Consider the following 12450-nt stretch of genomic DNA (forward strand, 5'->3'; position numbering starts at 1 on the left):
AATATTAAAATTAAGAGGTTTTTTTCTCTCGCTCTCTTAAAGATAGCTGAATTAAATAAGGCCATCTGAGGAATACAAAAATTATTCATGAGCCAGTAAGCAGGGGAGTTTAATAAGTACATCTTAGTCATTGAGAAGTAAATATAAGGAGGTGGGATGGACTCTGAGCGCACAACTCATCAAGTTCAGTAAGACGTCTCATGTCGTGAATTTGCACAGAATTTAGCTTCTTTTTTTAACCCTGGCAACTCAAACTTCAGACATTTTTTTTTCTTGTTTTCACCTCCTTACTCACTCTGCTCTACCAAAAAAAAAATGTTGAAACTCCAGACTGGTAGATGGAGAATACTGAATAGAGAAAAATTATGAAAAGTCCAGGCTGAGCATGTTCAGCACCCTCTCCGTTTTTTGACACCCCTGTTGAAGATGTGCAAAATGTTTAAAATGCAAACCTATTAAAGTAGTTGCATAATTTCCCTCTGAATAAATCTAACAATGAGATTTACACACTTATTTTTTTTTACCACTCTTGCTCTTACCATCCTCCTCTTTGTGTGGGGTGCAAGATAAAATTAGGCCCTCATCCAGCCTTATTTGTCACAGTTCCAGTTTTTTTACTTAAGATTTACCTCAGAAATTATAGCGTTTCCTTCATTAAAGACGACCAGGAGGAAAGACATTTATGTTGTTATAACCCACAATCGAGCCCAAAGACAACCTTAGTGTTTCCTACTTCTAGATCTACAGCACCCTGCAAAAAAATAAAAATACATTTGCACATCTTAAACTTTTCCACATTAGTCGCATTACAACTGCAGACCATTATGTACCTTAGCAGTTTAAAGCAGTTTTACTTTTACTGACACTGTTCCAACTATAATCTGAACATTGGCATAAATTTGGCACAACTGCAATCCTACCAAGACGTCCACTTGATCAGAGATACAGCCGAGAGCTGCAGAGATCCACAGGAGAAACGTCACAACACAAAATCTGTTGGTTGTGAATTACATTAATCTGTTCTTTTGTGAAAAGTTGTTAGAAGAAAACCATAACTAAATGCAACTTTATGGTCTACATACAAAACATCATTTGTAGCAACAAAGCTAACACAGCACATCTTCTTGAGAAATAGTAGTGGTAGTGTTATTGTGGGTCCGGGTTGGAGGGACGAGGGAAATCCAATGAGGAAACCCCCCCGAGGTCGTACGGGATCGTTATCAGCCATCTTTAATCGTGACAGAAAATCTCTGGTCGTGAGCTGGAAGCGGCGGCCTGCAGTCGTCCAGTGTGACAGGCGTCCCGACCAAAGACAGCCCGCAACAGAATGTCAAAATGTTTCTGTGACCGAAACATCCGATTTCTGTCCTCCTCATTGTCCCAGTCATGAGCACGTCTCCTGCTGCTTCCTCTCCCCTTCCTCTTCTCGCCGTCTTGCTCTAATAATAAATGCATCAACGCCCGTAACTCACTGTCCGTTCCCCGACTGACTGACTGACGTGTCTGTCGGATCTCTCTGACAATGCTTTTCCGCAGTAGCAAGCCAGTGCTGTCTGCCATCTTCTGTCGCTCGGTGTGACACGACTTGCCGTCATATCAAGTTCGCAGAGGGTGGCATGTTTAAGTTCTCTACCCCTTTGTGAGACCGCACAGTGAGTGCCGAGCTGAAGAGGCTGCAAAACAGCAGGGCGATGCTGCCGCACACACAACCCGAGCTACGATGGCCTGGTTTAGTTACTACATCGGACTAAGCAAAATAGCCTAGTCAAAGTCCATGCCGTAACGTAATCAAAAATCTTTGGCAAGTCTAGCACTTTGGTGCATGAATTATAATCCTTTATGTCAAGATTTTTTTTTTTCTTCCCCAAAGTTCTTATGATTTTCTTAAGACATAAAATATAGGTGGGGGGAAAAAAAATTTCTAGGTGATCAGTTGTAATTTTCTTCCATACATCAGTAGTGTTAGTCTTAAGGGTTTAGTTGATGTCACACTATTTTTTTTTTTTTTACCTGCCAGACTTCTCCACAGTAGAAGTAGGGCCTGGATTTTCCTGAGTTGGTCGACCTGCTTCTCTGTCTGTCTGCCACATTGGATTTAACAAAAATGTTCTTGGACTCGCGGTTCCTGGCCAGTAGTTGATGGTGTGTTGCGTGACGCACCAGTGTCCACTTCAGTGGTCTGTGTGCATTTGCAACATACATATTCACAAGAAAATGGCCCCTAGATGGCTGTCCACTGCAGTGACCGCTACGCATGAAAAGGCTAGTGTGTTGTTCCACTGCATGAAATGCTTGTTATGAAAATGTAAATGTTTGGTGACGAAATGTAAAAAAAAAAAAATTTCCAGGGTCATAAAAACTGAGTTATGCTGGATCTCCAACTGAACTGAGAGACGAAACGGAGGATTTCCAACATCATTCTGACAAAACTACTAGGCTTGATTTAATTCTTTTGCAAGAAAAGCTCTGACACAACTAACTAAAACGTTGTGTCTGAATTCTTGAGCATATCTGGACATCACTTTATACACAGCAGAGATTTGAAGCCATATGTAATATGGCTACAGTCCGGCTCTGAGGAAGCAAAATCCTTTCCAAAGAAAGCTTTTTTTTTCTAACTTTACAGCACGGCTCCTCACTGAACAATGTGTGTTCAGCTCCATTTGGCCTCCATTTATAAATTTTAAGTTGATGGCGACCATTTCTGCACAACTGCTCCTTGTGAAAGGTGTCCGCCGTTGGCCCGAGCGGAAAGATAACTTTATCTGGAATGTTGTCAGCTGGAGCATCAGGACAGCAGGCGGGCGGAGGGGACATCTGTTCAAAGCTCCTTTGTTTCCCCATCTCTCTTTTGTTCTTCCTCTTATCAATATTCACACCAGGCGTGTTCACTTCACTCTCCGTTCTGCTGAGCTTTACGCGCAGGTCACCGTACGAGTCACGTCTTCTCATTTTGCACGCAAGCAAATGCAGGCGGGACGGTCGGGTGCTCGAGTACAGCCGAGCAGGTCGGAGGTGCGGCTCGTTTTGAGGGAGACGGAGAAGCAGAACGAAAGCTCGGTCACGACAGGTGCCGCTCCACTCTCGAGGGGATCGGACACAAGAACGGAGGGATCAGAGACGGAGAAAGGCGAGGACAGCAGACGACAAGCCGTTATCTGTTTGAGGTCACCGTTCCCCCCTTGTAGAGATTGCTTGAACAGAAAAACGTCTCGGCGATTTGGCGTGCGTGGAAGGTGACGGAGAACGATAAGGGATCCCAATAGCATTCTCTCTGCGTGCGAGGGAATCAGATAATTCAGGGTGCTGGGGAAAGGTTACCCGAGACTAAACTCCTTATCAGTTGTTGCTGAAGGTTGCAGCATTTCGTTTTGTTTAAAAAAAAAAAAAAAAAAAAAGACCAACAAAAATCAATCCAGATAGGCAAACAGGTTGTATCAAAAATGAACCGTGTGCTTTCACCTGCACTGTGGCAACAAACTGCAAGACAAGAGCTGCAGACACCTCTTCTCATTCTGACACATGCCAGGTGTGAGGTGAGGAAATGCACACGGAGCTGTGTGTTTTAAAATTCAAGGAACGCGGCATGCGGCTCAGGGATGAAGTTGATAAAAGTTTAAAGTCGGGTTATAGAGAGAGAAAAAAAACAACCAGAAGATTTGAATTCCCTTACAGGCAAGTTTTAAATCCTTTATCTGGAAAGGACGAGCGAGCGAAGGTTATGCGGAATCACCTGCGTTTCTATCAGACGAGTGTGATACTTTGTTCCGCTCATGTCGTATTTCCGTTAAATCAGAGATGGAGTTAAAAATCACACGTGAATAAGTCTGTTCAGTAAAAAACACGCAGCGCCATCATCCTCCTACCACTTCCCGTTGCCGTCTTCCTGTTGTAGTGACATCTTGTCGGTCGTCACGAGAAAAGCGCCTCCATTGCAAGACGGACTCATTTCGACAAAGCTGAAAAACAACCTCATCCTACCGGAAAAACGTTCTGTCGAAAGGCGCGAGTTTTTATTTTAATTTTCAGAATTTCACTTTGCGCAGCTACATAGTGGATGGAAACGCAGCGGCAGTAGACATTACATCAAAGCTGCTTTATCACGTCATAAAATGTGGGGGGAAAAAATTGTAATAATTCCGAGTACTTTTGTAAGGCAGCTGAAAACTTTACAGTCTTACCCCTCACTCACCACACAGTTTAGTTTCTTTTTTTTCCTCACCAAAATCAATTTCTACCTTTTACTTTCTCCCTCTGGCATGAAGAGAACTTTCTGAAACCCTCCCATGAGGCTTTACAATGGGCAGATGGGGATTTGTAGGGTTTAGTTTGCAACTCATCTCTTCCTCTTGCTGTTTAACAAAAGCCTCTCAACTTTTCTGTCTCCACTATTGAAAAGCCACTCTGCTATACAGACCCTTGGATATATTTTCGTAATCACCGGTGTATTTGCACCTTTTTTTTTTTTTCTTTCTCCTGTTCTCGTGCGATTAAAGCGAGTACGGCTCCCGATGTGTCCCGATGACGACTAGCATCTCTCTGTCTCTCTCCGGTGCTTTTGCTCCGCAGTACCAGCAGGAGATCGCAGTGCTGCAGGAGAAACTGCGCTCCTCCGTGCAGAAGCTGGAGGAGTACGAAGCCCGTCTGAAGGGTCAGGACGAGCAGGCCCAGAAGGTCCTGCTGGAGTACCAGGCCAGGCTGGAGGAGTCGGAGGAGCGTCTGCGTAGGCAGCAGGACGACAAGGACCTCCAGATGAAGAGCATCATCAGCCGGTACTGGAGGAAGCGTCCGGAGTGTGCGTGCTGCTGTGCGTTTGCTCTGTAACTACTTAACAGTTGTGTCCCCATTTGTTGTTGTGACACCCAGGTTAATGTCGGTAGAGGAGGAGCTGAAGAAGGACCACTCTGACATGCAAGCGGTCGTGGACTCTAAACAGAAGATCATTGATGCGCAGGTCTGTCGAAACATTCATTGTAGACTGATATCACTGCATACAAGAAGATGTTTAATTCATTTTTTTGCATCTAATCTGGGAAAGCTCCAGTGGTTGAACAGAATATACCTGTTCTCTCTTTCTTTCTCTTTTTTTTTTTGTTTTTCCTGAGAAACAACATTTACTTTTATGACTCCTTTTACGGCGCGGAAATAAATTTCAGATATACGTCTCTCAAGTCAAACTGGAAAACATCCGCCCCCGCAGCATGGCATTAATGCAAATTCACGCACAGACAAACAAAGGTCATTAATCTCCTTCACGCCCACAGTAACGAGTGTGTGTGTGTGCGTGTGTGCGTGCGTGCCTGCGAACAGCCGCAACTCGGCAAGGCGGTCTGTCCGTCAGCAGGCAGGGGAAAATAAAATATAAAGAGCGCCACTCTGTCCTCAGCTGAGACTTGCAGTGAAATGCTTAAATTTATGGTTACGACACCCCTGCATCATATTCTCAACAACTTTTTTATAGTTAGCTTTGCTTAGGCTGTCATCTTGTCTATGTTTTTTTTTTTTTTTGTCAGGAATTAAGAAATGTGTAAATAGACAGGAATATAAAGTAAAAATGAGCACAAGGTCGTCGAGAGCATGGCTGAAATTTGCAAAATGCCAGCCTCACGTAGAAATCTGTCTGAGGGAAGAAAGCAATGAGAACAGCAGATTGAAGACCTGATAAACCGGCACTTTAAGCAGGGATTTAAAAGCTCTTATGAGGATAAAATGTCAAAAAATAAAGTCCTGGCAACCACTCCATGTCCTGTGAACTGCTGTGTCACCTGGTTACTCTGTATTTGTGAACTCTGCAACGGATGTGTACAACGTCGCAGCAGCGGATAGAAGGAGTTAAAAGTCTCGGTTTTCTGTGCAAAATATGTTTCAGTCTTGATCATTTGGCTCTTGCCTGGTTCTATAAGGCTCTCCACAGTCTGCTTTCTCACAAAGTTGTTGGTCCTAAAAGTTGGCTTTAAGCTAAAAAAATAATGTTGAGAAGGTGGTCAGAAAACTGTACAGGAAAAAAAAATCATGTACTTATTGTGTGTCGAACCATTCAGGGGAAGTTAGGAAAAAGTGGATATTGTTTTGTATTGAGGAAAAGCAAACCAAAAGTAACTCAACTGATTTTGCTAATATGGTAAACATTATGCTCACAAACAACCCCTGTGGTCTGAATGTTGACTTTCTGTCAGAGCTAGCTCCGCCAGGTCTTCCAGAGATTTAATTGTTTCTTCACTTTTGTGAAAACTGTTTTAAATAAAGAGGCCGTTTTTGGTGGGTTACATTTTTACTTTCGCAGATCTTCAAGTAAAGTAAGAGTGCTCACTACAAACTGTAAAGCATTATCAAAAGATGACAACCGCATGAGAAACTCCCATCTTAAAGGGTTTTATTGTCAAGAAGACAACGAGTTTTCTGTTTCTAACAACTGGAAGTCGCAGTCTGCAGTTCCAGAGCACTTTGGAAACTTTAATATTGCATGGAAGCTGTTCTCCTAAGGCTCATTAGTCATAGAAGTATACATTAAAAGACAACAGATTTGTCACTTTTCAATTTAAAATATACTTCCTGTTAATGTAAAAAGTAGCATGTAGTGTTTGGAGCTTTTTAATCACCAGTTAATCATCACAAACAGATCAAATCCTCTCGGGAATCTGTTGGGAACAAATCCATTGGAAAAGCTTAGCAAACTCAGATCTGAGCTGAAGAACAGATCGCAGTAGCCTGTCTGAAACGGGGTTTGTGTTTTCTGAAAAAGTTTCCCTTCTCGTTCTGCTTTTGTGCAGGAGAAGCGCATAGCGTCGCTGGATGCCGCCAACGCTCGTCTCATGAGCGCGCTCAGCCAGCTGAAGGAGCGTTACAGCATGCAGACCCGCAACGGCATCTCCCCCACCAACCCCACCAAGCTGCAGATCACCGAGAACGGAGAGTTTCGGAACAGCAGCAACTGCTGAGGCGGCTCGGCGCGCGTCTGAGGCTCCCGGGCGTTGTACAGCGTGTTCCTCCCCCCTCCTCACCCCACCTGGGTCGACGAGTGCCTGTTTATAGATGGGCTGTGAGACTTGTGTGTGTGTGTGTGTGTGTGTGCATGGAGGTGTGGGTGCGTTTTAGAAAGGCAGTCGGCGTACTTCCGGAAGACATTTCCACTTTATTCCTCAGTTTGGAGACAAACGTTTGGCACGAGGACGTTTTACACGAGGGGCCACCCAGAAGGAGTGCAGCTCGGAGCGGATCACCAGATGGCCTTCACCGGGGGAGGATGGTGGAGAGAGAGCGGAGGCAGGGCAGAGCCTGTACATAGAAACTCCGAGCCGCGGACGAGTTGAGTCGCTGCGAATACCCAAGCGCCCGTCCACGCCTGGGACAAACCACTATAAAAGACCGCCAGCGTCGACCGTCCGCTCCTACCTTTCCCCCTCCCGACAGCGAAGTGGGCCCATTTAACGTCGAGGATTTTCACTTAAGTTTGTCTCCAGAGGTTTACTTTCCAACGCTTTATCTCAAAGTTTATGTTTTTAAAAGAACCAAATATGAGCTATAAATAGATATTTTTAAATCCAAAACAATCTTCTCCACGTCCCTTTTAACTCAGAGGTGTGTTCCTGAGCGTCCCGTTTACCCTCTCACCCCTGCACCCCCCCCTTTCCCCCCAAAGCAGTGCACTTTGTGAAAAGCTATTGGCACACGAAACGCCTTAACTCGGGAACACACCTTGACTTTAACCCCGCACCGCCTCCCGATTCTGCAAAAAAAAATCAAAACGCAAACCCCATAAAGGCACAACTTATACTGTGGATTTGTAGAGAAAACGACGTAAAACTAGATGAGATGTATTATAAATACTAAAGTAAATGAATTCTATGTGATGCTATAGTAATGAAATTTAACATAGATGTATGCATTTTTTTTTCTTCTAGAGTATACACACACATATACCTATATTTGATAATGTCAAATATAAAAGCAGCCCTTTATTTAAGAGATTTAGTGTTATTTTTCCTTCTCTGATGGCGAGAGACTGTAGTGTGTAGCTTGCTTTAGGAGCCCTGGAGAGGAAGACCACCCTGAACAGCGATCAGCACCTCAAACAGCCTTTATTTGTTCTTTATGTGATTCATGCAGGTGTTAGGAACCCCTGTATTATCGTTTCTGTTGTTTGTGGGGTGTTAGAGCGATAATACCGAGTTATAATATGTAGATTTCACAGCCTAATGGTACTAAAGCAAAAGTGCAGGATGCAATCTGATTGTGTTTAAAACCTAAAATCTTCAAAGATTCCTACTATACTACTGCTAAAATATGCCGTACTGATTATTATCGTACAGTATTTTTTATATACACCCATTGGGAAATTTTAAAATGCTAACATTTAAAATTTTTTCTTGCCTTGTCAAAAGTAAAGGTAGAATAGTTTTTACTTTTTATTTCTTTGGTATTTGATCCCAAAAGCTGGCTCATGTCTAGAACGAGCACAGTCAATACACAGTAGTTTTTGTTGTTGTTGTTGTTGTTTTTCTGGTGCTCATCACTGCTCCGTCAACAACCCATCATTAATTATCTTGATTGTTATGATGTTGGTCGATTCTCTCTAGTTGCGCAGGAGCTACAGAGCGACGCGTCTCGACGCGCTCACTCACACTATACACTGGACTGGCAGAGCCGTCGTTTGTCATTGACCTCCATTCAGCTCATTTTCTCTCTAACTGCGTTATTTGTCCGCCGAAATGAAGTATGCTGCATCCAAACTGTGACTCCATCTATCCTCCTCGGCATTAGCGTTCTCTCTCGCCTGCCCTTTTTTCTTGCTCCTGTCTGACCTCATCTCTTTTTCTTTGCTTGTTTTCTTGTTTTTTGTTTTGTTTTCTTTGCCTCTGAATGTATAGACGCCGTTGTAAAGTCTCGTGCTGTAACTCACTTTCGGCTCATAATCTGCTTTTCTGGAATCATTTCACATGCAAAAGTCTCAATACACCAACAGCCAGTCGTAGCATCTACACCCATCAGTTTCATTTGGTCGCCGGTTGGTCAGTGAGGATGGCTGCTCTTATACATATATATAAATATATATATAATACAATACAATATAATTATTGACTGCATCGTGAGATGGGAGATCATGGGATTGTGTAAATAAAATGCCCACACTATTTTTACCGGATGTTAACAGAGCTTTTTTTTTGTAAATGTTTTTTCTTTCTTTTTTTTTATGTTGTTTTTTTTTTCGTGCTCAGACTCTGCTGTATCATTATTGGTATTGTAAATATAGAAGATAGCCCAGTCAGTCATCTGTCCTCATCGGGTAGAGCTATACAAATCAATTAATCTGTCAGTGTTCTCTCTGTTGAAAAGCTTTTGTGTTTGTATTTTACCGTGTACTATCTCTAGCCAAAAACAGAAAAGAAAAAAAAAAAAAAAGAACTGATCACGTAGGGGTTTGACTCTTGAGATGTATGCCTTGCTGGTTTCAAGCCAACTCGAGTCCGATGAGCTGCGCAAGCACAATCCTGTAAATCTCATCAGTCTCACTCAATGCACTTTTACATTTAGTGGTTGGTTTGTATTTCACTTTTTTTTTTCTTTTTTTTTTTTTTCTTGAACGCAGAACCCCGTTTCAGGCATTTCAAGGTTCCTAAGCAACTAAAGGAAGTTATCCTTATTTAAATTCCAGACATTTCACATCTGCATACTGCACAGCTCTCTAAAGCTGTTTTTATTATGTCTGCACAGATTAAAGCAAGACTATGATCCGTTTGTCAAATTCTTTATTTTTAAATGATAGCTACATGTACCGACCAAATTGGCTCAACAAACCTTTGTTTACATGCAGTCTAAGTTTACAACTAACTTCTGTGTCCTAGCAATTTCATTACTCGTTTGTGCAGCTAAATGTCTAACTTAATATTTTTTGTTTTTGTTTTTTTACAAGCAGTGCACGTTCAGGTCATGTGAATGTGTACTCGATGTGTTTCTTAATTGTCTCATTTTTGAAAATAAGGTGTTTTTTTAGCATCTAGTTAAGCAGTAAAGCATTTTATAGTTTGCTAATTCTAGCAAAAACTGAATAGGTCATTTCCAACTCTGACAGAGAAAGCACTAAACACGGCTTTTTTTTTTTCTTTTTGCAAATTAAAACTTGTAATCATTGTAACTTATTGAAATGATAACCCTGGAATGTATTTATCATACAGTTTATAGCCACTGTTTGACTAATTGCTAAACCACCAGATATTTTGCCATTTGCAAAACTGGGCGAATTTGCAAAGATGGTTGACTGTTAATGTTAGCAATTTGACGCTACTTTAGCTGCTGCTTAACTAAATGTTGAAATAGTAGGTGTTCTGATTTGTCACAGTTTTCAGGTTTGCCAGTCATTTTCCAAATAAACTTGAGATTGGACGTACTGTTAGCATTTTAGCACAATGCTAATTCACTGCTCCGTTTTTAACTATTTGTGAAAGTTGGCAAATGTACTAAATTATATTCCAAATAAGCTCAAGAGTTTCGTTCAACATTGTAGCCCAATGCTAACTCTTACTTAGATACATATTAGCTCAGTGATATGTTCCTAAGAAGTTACCTTTGTGCTTCATATGTTTTTAAGATTTTTTTTTTCAGTAAAGCTGCTTTTCAGAAATTCTGCCATATTTGACTTTTGCTTTGTTCCAGAAACATTTTAGTATTTGTGCTTGGTTAACTTTTTATTATTGGCATGTAGCCAGTTGAGTGTCTTGTGTCAAAATTATAAGACGTTGCAATGGCAGCTTTACTGTCTTATTTACAATCTAAATGCTAAATAAGCCAAATTTATTATGCCCAGAAGCAGATTATCATAACTCCAGTCATAGTCTTGCTTTAAGATCTCAAAGATTAAAATGCATCCACTAATAGTTATATTTTTCAATCAGTACTTTCACTAACATCAAACAAGACACCAGTGGTCAACTTTTAGTTTTCCATTTCATGAATCAGATAAAACAAAAGCTCATTCTTAACATAGTTCGAACCAATCAAACAAAGGATTAAATGAAATATAAAGCTATAAGTAAAAGATGTATGTTTTCTATTCTATTGTAGAAAAAAATGCTTTTGTAATTATGTTGAAAGTATAAAGTATTTGCTGGATTCTGCTTCCTTTGATGACGGTGACAAAACAATAATGTACAGAAGAACTCGTGTTGACAAAACGTGGCTGTGCAATTTATGTACATTTGCAACTAGACCTATTAAAGTTTTATTTAGCTATTTTAAACTCTCCTCCGTGTGCGTCTCTGCTGTGCGGTTCTCCGTGACGTTTTAAACCGCGGAGGCTGAATGGAGTCGGATTTGACGGCCTGTGCGATGGATCACGTGTCCATTAAAGACTCAAGGAGACCCAGATTGACTATAGGCATCCAGAGAGAACATATGCTCAGAGTGGGGACCCAAAGCCAGAGCGAAGGGTATGATGGAGACATGAATGAGTGGGTTTGAGCAGTGCCTACTTTTCTAGCATGACCTACATACTGCCTGATTGTTATTCCCCACAGTTGGTAGGGAAAATCAAGACATGTGAAAGTGAAAAAAGAGGGATGGGGGGGGGCCTTTCGAAACCTTTAAAATTGACACGAAATCCTCAAAAAGAGATGGATTATGATCATGTGTCGTGGCAGAAAAGCCGTGTAATGTTTTATTGCCGTTATATCTTTAACCGTATGTATTTTTGAAGTGAAGCTCTCATGTTGGTAATTACTCCCTGTGAGGCGAACCTGCTTCTTTAGCCAAAACTAAACAGGTTCCCAGCATCCAAGACACATTTAGGCTGCCAGACGTAATAAGCACTACTATTAAATGTTTCAATAATTAAAAGTATGAAACATTGAGGTGCTTCTACTTCTTTTTCAGACTGGATCCTAAAATATGTTAGAAGAAGAAGAAACTCAAACGATGGTCTGAGCTGGGCACGTTTTCTATGGGATGAGAGGTAGAACATAACTCTGCCTGATGACTGCCACACATTTGTTGGACCAGTGAACGACGACAACAAACGTGCTGTGATGAATACAGACGGACCTCCGGCAGTCAGCTGGGACTGCCAGCCTCCACAACAGAAGGTCGAGGAAACGCGGGCAGATGGTTGTGCTGTGAAACATACCGACGGTCTTTAAAACACATAAAAAATGAGCCGCTTCCGATTCATCCATCAGGACGGAGTCGTAAACAGCACCGCGGTGCCAACGACAGAGGTGCCGGTATAAAAAGCAATATAAAGTTAAAAGCTGCAAACAGACTCGAGGGGCCCTCCCAGCTCAGAGCCGCTTGGGCCTCCTGGCGCCCGCCAGCCACTGCAGACGCTATCCCGCACCCGTCCACCAGGTGATATATGTACGGACGCGTTCGGCAGTGTACCATATTTTTCGGACTACAAGCGCTGCTTTTTCCCCTCACGTTTCGAACCATGCGGCTTGTAGCTCGGTGCTGCTTTTCTGT

At 42.0% G+C, this 12450-nt stretch overlaps 1 protein-coding gene across 10 annotated transcripts in view; it reads left to right on the forward strand.

Moving 5' to 3' along the window:
- Positions 1 to 9399, forward strand: part of LOC103135907 (disabled homolog 2-interacting protein) — a 189150-nt gene extending 179751 nt beyond the window's left edge. For 8 of the 10 annotated variants that reach the window (XM_007548914.2, XM_016669893.1, XM_016669894.1 and 5 more), the window contains 3 exons: positions 4570 to 4772; positions 4867 to 4954; positions 6771 to 6938. In XM_007548914.2, coding sequence (XP_007548976.1) covers positions 4570 to 4772; positions 4867 to 4954; positions 6771 to 6938 — 459 coding nt within the window. Of the gene's footprint in view, positions 1 to 4569; positions 4773 to 4866; positions 4955 to 6770 lie in introns of all 10 variants that reach the window. The other 2 variants (XM_016669891.1, XM_016669892.1) reach the window with 1 other exon arrangement.
- Positions 9400 to 12450: the final 3051 nt, after the last annotated feature.

Source organism: Poecilia formosa, unplaced genomic scaffold (genome assembly GCF_000485575.1).
Source record: "Poecilia formosa unplaced genomic scaffold, Poecilia_formosa-5.1.2 Scaffold28, whole genome shotgun sequence".
NCBI classification, from domain to species: domain Eukaryota; kingdom Metazoa; phylum Chordata; class Actinopteri; order Cyprinodontiformes; family Poeciliidae; genus Poecilia; species Poecilia formosa.